The following is a 12,409-nucleotide window of genomic DNA, read 5'->3' as shown; positions in this document are numbered from 1 at the left end:
CTTCACACCAGCACCTTGCAGCATCATGAATATATTCATGAGTGGAAGAGTGTTGAGAGAAATACCATGCATCAAACTCAACACATTTCTTTCCTCTGTCTTTCAGACAGACAAACACTCACACGCACACACACGTCAGCTTGAAGAAGACGTTGAAAGATGTCACAAGTTGGGTTGCTGACAGCTCTCTATTTTTCTCCTCCTTGAAAAGCTTTTAGAGAAATCACACAGGTAATGTTATTTAAAATGTAAGTATGTATGAAAAACACCAAGAGCGTGAACACACAAACAACTTTCAAAATGCACTCATAAACACATAATTCAAAGAATAATTGCACTACAGCTCTACACGGTATGCACAACTGCAGCATTAGCCTCTCGCCTCTTTTGGGCGAGAACATGGAACGGTGTCAATCGCCAGTGTGTGGGTAATATTACGAATTCTATTCTACTAATGAAATGTTGCGAGAATGTGAACAAACAATCAACGCTCGTGACAGTTGACGGGGCAGTGCTGCATCCGCACGGCCAGAAATGCACGTCTCAGACAGCGTGCTATTCGCACGTTGTCTGAGACGTGCATTTCTGGCCGTGTGCTTTGGATGTTTGCGCAGAGAAAACTTCCCACACAGCGAGTAAAATTGAGTTTCCCTTCTTGAGCTTGAGCTGAATTAACTCTCCTTCACGTCTGCTTGCACTTGAACATGCCAGTTTTGGCGAGTATCCTCGTAAACACAGTCAGTGAAGTCACCATACCTAGAGATTGGCATGGAGTACTTTCCATAAGATCATCTCTCAATGCAAATCAAACCAGCTATTAGGAGAACTGAAATAAAACCATGCCAATCTCTAGGTATGGTGAAGGCTATGTGATGATATGGGGCTATTTTAATTCCAAAGGCCAAGGGAACTTTATCAGGATGCATAGTATCCTGGATCCATGAAGTAACTGGCCTTTAAAAATAAAAATCTGCCTGCCTCTATGGGAATTTAACATAGGGGTGTCCAGACTTATGCACCCTGTATTTTAAGGAAGAACATTTATTTATTTACGATACATTATTCATTCACAAAGAATATTGGTCTCCTTAAAGGTTGGATTTTTCCTAATTTTTTTAATTAAGGCATTAAGTTAAATTTCCAAAAGATGATTTTTTATTCCTCTTTTTAGTCAACTTTAGCATGGGTGTCTAAACTTATGCATAGCCCTGTATGTCTTAAGTGAACATAAACCGTTGAGAAAGATACCGCATGTGTAACAGTATACTGGATCCGTGCATTAGTCTTAAAGTGACAGCAGCCTAATATACCTGCTGCTGTCTGTGTCCTTAAAGGGATAGTTCACCCAAAGATTTTAATTTTGTCATCGCTTACTCATCCTCAAGTTGTTCCAATCCTCCATGAGTTTCTTTCTTCTGTTGAACACAAAAGAATATATTTTAAAGAATGTTGGTAACCAGACAGTTGACAGTAGCCATTGACTTCCATGGTGGTTTTTTTTTCTTGAAGTTGATGGCTACTGTCAACTGTCTGGTGGTTACTAACATTCTTTAAAATATATTCTTTTGTGTTCAACAGAAGAAAAAAACTCATACAGGTTTGGAACAACATGAGGGTGATTAAGTGATGACAAAATCTTCCTTTTTGGGTGAAATATCCCTTTAATGTCAATCAAACAACAAAGGACAAAGAAAAATCGCTCACTGTTCTTGACTAACTACCTTTTGTAACTTTAATATGGATTAATCTGCGTTTAATTTATACAGTGAAGACTATGCAGTGTTATTTTACATTTGATTACGGAAGGAATCAAATGATTAGGTAAGGAATAATTGACGACGGACCATTGAATTATTAGAAAAATAATGCACACCCGAGGTGGTAATGCGGCCACGATGCAAAGCGGAAAAATACAGGATGCAAAACTGATAGCAGACTAATGCAGTTATTAGGGACAGAGAGAGAGAGCTTAAGAACGTGTGAATTACCTTAGTCTGTGCGTCTCTCAACAGTGTCTACTAATAGCAAAACTAAGTTTATCTGCACCTCGCTAGTGAGAAACATCATGTAGCTTTTAAATTGCTAAACTATTTTACTGATAAAATCGTCAGAGCATCACTGACAACAAGTGAGTAAGTGTACGTACTGTATGTGAGTGTGTTTGAGTGGGAGAGAGAGCGACAGAGCGATAAAGAGATATGTGCTTTTCCATTATAACTAATTAAATGCAATATGCAATAGATAATAAAACGTAAATTTGTGAAAATAATGTCTTTTCTGGTACCTTCTCCATTATTAGATGATGATCATTAATTAATTAATTAATTAATTAGCACAGTAAAAAATATATCACATCTATCACATCACTTGGTGTCACGATTCCCTGTGTATTTTGATGTTCTTTTGTCTTGATGTTTCTGGTTAAGTTCCTCTGATTTAGTTCCTGTTTCCGTTGTCATCTTCTTTGTTTCCATAGTTACCTTTGTTTGTTACTAATCACCTACACCTGTCCTTCATTTAGCCCCTGGTCTTCGTCTGTTCTTCGTCTTGTTAATGTTTCCTGCTGGTATATATCTCTGTTTGGTTCCTAGTGTTCATTAAATGTCAAGCCCCATTGTTGTTGATAATCAAGTCAAACCAGCGTGTGACACTCTGAGAGCATATCATGTAAAGAGAATTTAACATGACATCTGCAAGTGTGCATCCGCACGTCCCGGATGACTAGGCAAGATTTATCGGCCATATCAAAATACACAAACATATGTTTGTTTTTGATTTTTTATCATGGTTGGGACACTCCATTGACTTGTATTGTTTTATACTAAGTTAATGATATTTTCAATCCTCTAAAAAACCTTGCAGTATTTTATATCATTAAGTTATTCAGTATGTTATTATACCATTATTCTCAAAGGGACAATTGGCAGCTCCCTGCCATGTAGGTAGTTTTGTCCTATAATGCAACTTTGGTCCCTTCAAATTCAGCAAAGCTTGACCCAAACAAACTCACACAAAAACCCACACCTTTTTTCTCTTAAAAACAGCCAGAAAAAAACACATTCACAAACATCAACAGCCATCCACGTGTGAGAGTGAGGTGTGTGTTTGTGTTCAGATGGCTTCTGTGCCGGTGTGATAATGAGCTAAATGAGTGTATTAGCATGACAGACGATGCCCTGCACTCCTGACATTTGGCTTGCTCTTTCCTGAGCCTTCGTCCTGCAGGGACACACACACCCACACAAAGAGCAAATCCATTCAGGAACAGCCTTAAAAACATGCCAACCTCCCTGATCATTCATTGTTACAGCACCAAGATGGAGTTCTTTCATCTCTAAAACAGTGTATATGTAAAATCAAAACGGCTCCAGAAATGTAAACATTGATTTTTTTTTATTGGCTTTATATGGAAAAATTCATTTCACAGATCTAAATGCTCCAGGTTCACTGAACAAAGACAAGAAGCTTCAAAATCAAAAACAACATGTTGCTTCAGGCAAGCCAACCATATAAAACGCATAATTGACCAGCTGCAGACGTACAACATGGCAGAAAAGAATCCGCTTCGAATGAGCTCTAATTAATTTCCTTCTGTAAACATGTATAGGGACCAATGTGCAGTGTTTAAATCAGTTATTATTTTGAGCCAGAATGTTTTGAGCACAGAAAAAGCATTTTTAGAGAACACAGCCTCATATCTGCTTTAATGTGCAATCTAGAGAGCATTTTCAGGGAGCAATTTAAATGTCTAGCCCAGAAAAGAGTGTTTTTTCACAGGCTGTTCCTCTCTCATACCTCTCTGGTTGTTGTAACATCTTCCGACAGCTTCCTGTCAGAACGTCAGCTTGTGTGATGCCCACAGTGTCCTGACAGTAGGTCAAACTTTGTTCCTCCCAAAAATATACTTTCCAAAAGAAGCATCCTTCAACAACAAGGAAAGTCTTTTGATTCGAAACTTGTATGTTGTATGTATAGCGTAGTTCCATTTACATTTTGCATTTATTCCCTTTATTCAAAGTGATCCCAGAATTATTGTGAACAATTCATGTTATTCCAAAAAAAAATTATTAGTTGCATCTCTGTAATCGATGAATATTATTTTTTAAAGAATAAATGATTGCATCTTCTCAATTGTTAGGAGTAATGCTAATAGAAAAGGGATGCATTTTCAGAGAGAAAAACAAGTTACTTATATTTTAAATTTTTTATATATATAATAATATTTTATATAATAACAAAATGTAATCTAATTAATTTTACATAATCACTCAGAAATGCATCGCATTACGCAAGCAAAATGGGTTCTGAACGCCAATTCATATTAACTTTATAGCTCCTCACAGAGACATTTTGTTTGCACTCAGGGGCACAGCCGCCCCATTGTAGCCTCGGGGACGAGGCAGGTCGCAGAGGGAAACACTTTCTAAATGTCAAGCACACAGACACATCAGTCCTACACCTATGACCCCTGCCTGTATTTTCTGAGGCAGATACACATGTGCAGACAGACCTGCACACACACACACACACACACACGCAGTTATGCGGTAAAAAAACTGTTCGACCCTGAAAGGCGCTGTTGGCGAGTTGTCACTCTCATCAAGAGAAGCAGTGCAGATTATAAGTGAAGGGCTGGCTCATCTCTTATCAGAGTCAACAGCTGTCCAAACCGAATCAGAAGGTTACAACCTTCCTGCACTGATCTATAGCTATGAGTGTGATTAAAGGTCTCACGCATTCTTCAATTCTTGCCACAGATCTACAACGCTGATTGAAGTGTCCTTAGTGTGAAGACATGTCTCTGTTGAGGATACTGTTTGAAATAATCACATTTGTATGCTTTCAAAGGGAATGTGTCACGGAAAATGTTTAAAATATCTTCTTTTATGTTACACAGTAGACAGAAAGTCATACAGATTTGGTAAATGATGACGGAATTTTCATTTTTTGGTAAACTATTCCTTTAAATCTAAATGATTTACATTGCAGGAAACCTTGGTTAACATTATAATATGATTTTTTTTTTTAAATCCTTCAAAAGTGTAAAAAAAAGGCTTCTGCTTGGATCAGTTAAATTTGCTCTTTTCCCACTACAGAAGTTTGCAAACATGACCACATGTCGACTCGCCTCCCTATGAGAAATGTGTTCTGAGCTGCACCTGGGTACCAACAGTGAGAGAGCAAGTGGAAGTCAACTAGAATAATAAGAGAGTGAAAGAGTGAAACAAAGGCCCACAGACTCTACAACACCAGCTCTGCCACACACACAGTCATGTATCGCTAACACTGATCAGCAGTCTACACGCACACACACGCTCAGAGCAAGTGTAGATTAAGTGACCGAGGCTGACCTCTCCTTGTTGAACTTGAGCGAGTGCAGCACAGCTGGTCTCTTCTGTCGCAGGTTCCACATGTGAATACTGTCATCGGCCAAAGCGCTAACCAGCGCCCCCTACAAGACAGAAAGAGGAAAAGACAGAGAAAGAGAGCGTTACAAATAGACCTGAGTCAGGTTAGACGGCATAATGAATTTAACGCAGATGAAAACGAGGCTGTGAGGGATAGACGTACAGTATTTACAATGGCACGCACTGTATAAAGGTCCTAGATCATGTCATTTTTTTTTTACTTTTATGGAGGTTTTGTCTACTGAAAGTTTTTTTCAAAGATTTTATTTTCAGCTAAACAATCAGATTGTTGTTAAACAATGGTACAATCCATTGGTATCTTATCCCTCACAGCTGACCCTGTCACTACCCTGACTAAGGTCTATACACACACACACACACAATATTTAAACTGTTCAATGAAACATTTTGTAACTTACACTATCAACAAGATTTTTGTAATATTTTAGCATATATACACAACCATTCAAAAGTTTGGGGTCAGTAAGTTATTTAATTCATCAAAAGTGACAATAAAGATTAAAAATATTTCTATTTCAAATAGATGCTGTTATTTCTTTTCATCAAAGAATACTGAAAATCCACAAACAAAAAAAAATATTAATCAGCACGACTATTTTAAACATTCATAATAATAAGAAATGTTTCTTGAGCACAAAATTAGTGTATTAGAATGATTTCTGAAGGATCATGTGACACTGAAGATTGGAATAATGGCTGCTGAAAATTCAGATTTGCCATCACAGGAATAAATTACATTATAAAATACAATAAAGTTATTTTAAATTGTAATAATATTACTGGTTTTATCGTATTTATACGTTAGCCTTGGTGAATTTAAAATTGCACACCTTTGGATGGTATGTTTAAAATGATTGAAATCAAGACACAAAAATCAAATTATAATTTTTTCTAAAAATTTTGCATCGCTTTTTTGTACTGGCAGGGTAATCAGTCAAACACAGCAATGTGTGTTACCCTCCTCAGATTCATGCAACAAGATCTCAATGAAAACACAAACTACCTTCCTCTGAAACTTTATTCGCTGATGCTGCTGTTTGACAGCGTAACTTTAAAAAGTAGTGGGTTTTTTCATCAGTCTAGCTCATGTTTCATTACATTTTCTTTGTTATATTTTTGCACTGTTAATTAGTATTTAGATTTTCTTCGGAGGTGCTACCTGTCTTGACTGTTTGGAGAAAAACGCCCCTGACGCATACCATACTTTGGTGGAGACAACCTATTCATTCTGCAACATTTCTGGAGGGCTGGAAGATTCGAGATACAGTGGTGGGAGGTGAATATGTGTGTGTGTGTGTGTTAGAGAGAGAGACATAACTGAGTGGAAAAATAAATCGAAAGAGAGACAGTGTGGGTGGAACAGACAGAGGGGATGGAGGAGGGATACTACCACAAAATATCTCCTTTCCATCTAGGCACTGGGATATTCAGACCAAATACACACAGACATTGCCTTTCCTCTGGTTGAAAATATAACAGACAAAAGTCTGTGTTTTGTCCCAGGTGCGCGCATGTGTGTGTGTGTGTGTGTGTGTGTGTGTGTGTGTGTGTGTGTGTGTGTGTGTGTGTGTGTGTGTGTGTGTGTGTGTGTGTGTGTGTGTGTGTATCTGCCTGTCTAGCTCTGCTTGGTCTGCTGAGCCACAAACAAACACACACTGAGACTGAAAATATATACACAAGAACATGCACTAATAAATGTGTGAAGTAACTCAAAATAACATTTTAGCTAAAAAAAAAAAGAAAAAGAAATGAAGCCCTGCCATTTCAACCACATCCCTCACCTAAAACATTCCCAAACTATTTTAATCATATTTGTTACACATTCTTAGAGTAGGAATGCATCTTTACATTTTATTTACATCATCATTTCAAATAAAAAGTATATGATATTTCAACTAAGTTCTTTTTGACATGATCATTTACAATGACAATTTTTTTTTTCATAAACCAATTAGATCAAATTAAGTGATTGAATCATTTCATTCACACTGCTTTCAACAAATTAGCTAAAACAAATGTATGACAGTTTCATATGTTGTATATGTGTTTTAACTTTTACCATGATTACATTTTCCCAAACAATTTTTTGTGTTATTTCAAGCTTTCCTGCAGGTCAGCTCGGAGAGCATGGTGCTACTGAAGCAAGGGTCATTGGTTTGATTCCCATGGAAAACAATAACAGAAAAAGCACATTCTGAATGCACTTTCAAGTCACTTTAGATAAAAGCAACCACCAAAGGGTCTAAAAATAGAAGTACAAAAAAACACCATGTTTACAGTGCGTCAAATAACGAGCTTATGACTGCTGAGAAGTCTGTTCAAATTTACCAACTAATTTCAAGATGTTTATTCTCAAGTATTAAATATGTAAATCTATTTTTTTATCTTACCAAGCGTATTTTGCCTTGTTCCAAGATTTTTTCTTTCACTTATTTTAAGAATAAACCTCACAAAATATATGATGCACTAAAAACAATGTTTATTATTTTCTATTTTATTGAAATATGCTGACTAAAATGACTAAGTGACAAAACAAGTCAAGGCAAAATGAATTCAAGAAGAAAAACCTCGATAAATAGCCAAATAGTCCCATGAATGCGCAGTGAACTAATAGTTTTGACACTAAGAAGCAAATCTACAAGACAGCTTAATGTAAGAGATCCCTGTGGTCTTGACTGTGGGCAACACTCAAGGGAGAAAATGGTAATATCAGCTTCCTCTGTAGGATCCCTCCAGGCCCACTCTGGAGGACAAGAGGGTTTGTGGCAGCAAAGGCTCTGGGTTAAGGGATCATCTAAGCCTCTTGAGGCTTCATCCTGGATTATTCAAACTGCCTCTTGAAGCTCCATGGAAATAGGCTCTCGGCATGAGGTTGAGCAGAACACAGAAAGGGTGGGAAAATGTGAAACACTCACTTCATTTATGAGAAACTGTAGCTGGATGACGGCTGATCCACTCTCGTGCTGACAGTAACACTCCACACCGGGTCGGCCGAATCTGAAAGGGTTCTGAGTCAAGGAGAGAGTCGGGAATTCAAGGCTAACAATAGTGACAGTTTTGGGTCAAAATCTGAACATGGCACTTATTTTTTCTGCATTTTATTCTAATTTTTTTAATTAAAGGCACTGTTCCAGTTAAATGCATGTCAGTCATTGTTCACCCTCTGTGGACATACAAGTTAATTACCTCTGCCAATCTCTGTGGCATTGCTGCTAGCAATGAAGTCTGTCAGTCACTGTCAAATCTGCTCTCTGAAAGCCGCTAATAAAACATAGCAGCCCACTTTATAAATATTATTGTTGTTTTGACAACATTTTCCAAAGTCATAGACTCTCCCTGTCTGAAAAGACTGTCAAAAACCCAAATAATGTGTACTAATACACATCCATCTTTAAAATATGTTTTCCCATGTGGTAATTGTACCAAAATGTAATGTTTAGTGTCAGTTTCAGTTTGTGTCCTGGTTTTCCTGTGTTTTCTTACTGTTTGTGGTGTTATTGCCACTAGTTTGTTACCTTAGTTACTGATTATGTTGTACACCTGTTTCTATTTTAGTTTGCGTTATCCTGTATATATACAGTGAGGAAAATAAGTATTTGAACATCCTGCTATTTTGCAATTTCTCCCACTTGGAAATCATGGAGGGGTCTGAAATTGTCATCGTAGGTGCATGTCCACTGTGAGAGACATAATCTAAAAAAAAAATCCAGAAATCACAATATATGATTTTTTAACTATTTATTTGTATGATACAGCTGCAAATAAGTATTTGAACACCTGTCTATCAGCTAGAATTCTGAGCCTCAAAGACCTGTTAGTCTGCCTTTAAAATGTCCACCTCCACTCCATTTATTATTCTAAATTAGATGCACCTGTTTGAGGTCGTTAGCTGCATAAAGACACCTGTCCACCCCATACGATCAGTAAGAATCCAACTACTAACATGGCCAAGACCAAAGAGCTGTCCAAAGACACTAGAGACAAAATTGTACACCTCCACAAGGCAGGAAAGGGCTACGAGGAAATTGCCAAGCAGCTTGGTGAAAAAAGGTCCTCTGTTGGAGCAATCATTAGAAAATGGAAGAAGCTAAACATGACTGTCAATCTCCCTCGGACTGGGGCTCCATGCAAGATCTCACCTCGTGGGGTCTCAATGATCCTAAGAAAGGTGAGAAATCAGCCCAGAACTACACGGGAGGAGCTGGTCAATGACCTGAAAAGAGCTGGGACCACCGTTTCCAAGGTTACTGTTGGTAATACACTAAGACGTCATGGTTTGAAATCATGCATGGCACGGAAGGTTCCCCTGCTTAAACCAGCACATGTCAAGGCCCGTCTTAAGTTTGCCAATGACCATTTGGATGATCCAGAGGAGTCATGGGAGAAAGTCATGTGATCAGATGAGACCAAAATAGAACTTTTTGGTCATAATTCCACTAAACGTGTTTGGAGGAAGAAGAATGATGAGTACCATCCCAAGAACACCATCCCTACTGTGAAGCATGGGGGTGGTAGCATCATGCTTTGGGGGTGTTTTTCTGCACATGGGACAGGGCGACTGCACTGTATTAAGGAGAGGATGACCGAGGCCATGTATTGCGAGATTTTGGGGAACAACCTCCTTCCCTCAGTTAGAGCATTGAAGATGGGTCGAGGCTGGGTCTTCCAACATGACAATGACCCGAAGCACACAGCCAGGATAACCTGTGGCTCTGTAAGAAGCATATCAAGGTTCTGGCGTGGCCTAGCCAGTCTCCAGACCTAAACCCAATAGAGAATCTTTGGAGGGAGCTCAAACTCCGTGTTTCTCAGCGACAGCCCAGAAACCTGACTGATCTAGAGAAGATCTGTGTGGAGGAGTGGGCCAAAATCCCTCCTGCAGTGTGTGCAAACCTGGTGAAAAACTACAGGAAACGTTTGACCTCTGTAATTGCAAACAAAGGCTACTGTACCAAATATTAACATTGATTTTCTCAGGTGTTCAAATACTTATTTGCAGCTGTATCATACAAATAAATAGTTAAAAAATCATACATTGTGATTTCTGGATTTTTTTTTTTAGATTATGTCTCTCACAGTGGACATGCACCTACGATGACAATTTCAGACCCCTCCATGATTTCCAAGTGGGAGAACTTGCAAAATAGCAGGGTGTTCAAATACTTATTTTCCTCACTGTATATATATATAGGATGCTAGCTTTGAAAGCATGAGATTCCACCCTCCCTTCAGAGCATCTCCAAAGCCACGGCTTCTTCAAAACACATGAACACACATAGCAGAGTCTGCAAAGTGTCACGAGACGGTGTTAAATTACCAAAGCACATAGCATTACAGAAAAAGTGAACGTAAAAGACTAACAGAGCTCTTACTTGTACCACCTGACTGCTGCAGATTCATTATGCAGTAACATAAATCCACACACATAAATCCGAGTCTGAGGACGTGACAAGTTGCCATCTCATAATTATTGTTACGACAGGGCGTGAACGCAGCATAAGAGAATGACACAGACCAAAATCAGAGACACCAAATAAGAAACACCACGGCAGGTGTGGATTTAAAAGTATGCCCATTTTCCGACCTTATTTGTAAATGATAATCATTTTCCGATCCTTCTTCTTAATGTTTACATTAGCTACGTTTTTAACCCATATTGCCAGATAATGTAGCCTATAGCCTATTTATTGTATGTCAAAAATGTAGGAGAATATGTTTTCAACGGATTTTCACAAATTGTTTTGTTTGAGAAAAAACATACAATAAAAATATACAGTTAAGGTTTTTATTTTTGTTAATTTGATTTAGTTGATTAGTTTGGCCTCAACTGCATTTTATGGTTTTCTATAATCGATCTGGCAAACAGTACCTAGTTTTTCCGCTTGGGTGAGCACCTCCAAGTAGATAAACTGCTCATAAGCGTTATGTTCCACCTCAAATGACAAGAAAATGTATATTTATGTTCATATTAAGAATCCCCAGACTCATTCTCTTGAATGGCTCGGGTATTGCAGAGACCAGTTTATGTTGAGCATGCACAAATATCCTGGAGGGTTTGGTCATTTACACACAGAAGCACATATTGACAGAGAAGAAGGGTGACATAGTATTATTTAATATATATTTGTTTTAAATTAAACAATATTTGTAAACACCTGAAAAGAATAGTGGTAAAAGCACATATATTTTAAATTACACAAGACCCGAGGCAACTAATATCAGTTCAGACCCATGTTCGAAGCACTCGTCAAAGTTTTGAACCCGAACCCACTTGTTCCGAGTCCGATCCAAGTGGACCGATTAAGACCTCTATAATCAAATCAATCAAATCTTTCAGAAAGTGTATGAGAGGTGCAGAACACCTGTCATTTTGGGTAAAAGCAATTATTGAAATTAAACAAAAAAATGTTTGAGCTACTGAATGCTGTGCATTTTAAGTTTGAACAAATGCTGTTTTTCAAAGAATTTATTACACAAAGTCACAAATTTATTTCAGAAAACGCTCACAGAAAAGTAATTTACGATTCTTTGTTCTAAAAGTAAGCATTAACGTCATTAATAATTAATAATAAAAACTTGCACCAGAGAAGGGCATTTTATACTAATGCCAACTGACAAATAGTTGGTGAACACTTTGTAATTTCTCAGCAGGCTTATTGGGAGCCTGGCACGTGGTGTGTGAATGTCTGTGTCTGTGTTTGTGCTGTAGAGATATAATTTGATGATAACCTCTACTGGGAACCTGGGAACTGCACACATTCATATTTCCACAGCAAGGAGAGACAGAGAGAGAAAGAGAAAGGGAGGGAGGCAAGAGAAAAACGCCTATACGCATATGCAATCAGGGTGGTGGAAAATAACAATTAAAAGATTCAAAGTGATCACTAGAGCTCAAACTGCTGGCACAGAGACATGATGCAGACAGCAAAATACAAGCGTGCATAAAATAAATAAATAATGGAGTCTCACACTCGGAAGGA

At 38.0% G+C, this 12,409-nt stretch overlaps 1 protein-coding gene across 2 annotated transcripts in view; it reads right to left on the bottom strand.

Moving 5' to 3' along the window:
- Window positions 1–12,409, bottom strand: part of stxbp5a (syntaxin binding protein 5a (tomosyn)) — an 85,000-nt gene that overhangs the window by 45,888 nt on the left and 26,703 nt on the right. For both annotated transcript variants that reach the window (XM_079887266.1, XM_079887265.1), the window contains exons 3-4: window positions 8,345–8,426; window positions 5,352–5,452 (exon numbers count right to left, since the gene is read on the bottom strand). In XM_079887266.1, coding sequence (XP_079743392.1) covers window positions 5,352–5,452; window positions 8,345–8,426 — 183 coding nt within the window. The remainder of the gene's footprint in view (window positions 1–5,351; window positions 5,453–8,344; window positions 8,427–12,409) is intronic.

Source organism: Squalius cephalus, assembly GCF_949319135.1.
Source record: "Squalius cephalus genome assembly, chromosome: 12".
Taxonomy (NCBI): domain Eukaryota; kingdom Metazoa; phylum Chordata; class Actinopteri; order Cypriniformes; family Leuciscidae; genus Squalius; species Squalius cephalus.
This window is presented reverse-complemented; position numbering and strand designations above follow the sequence as displayed.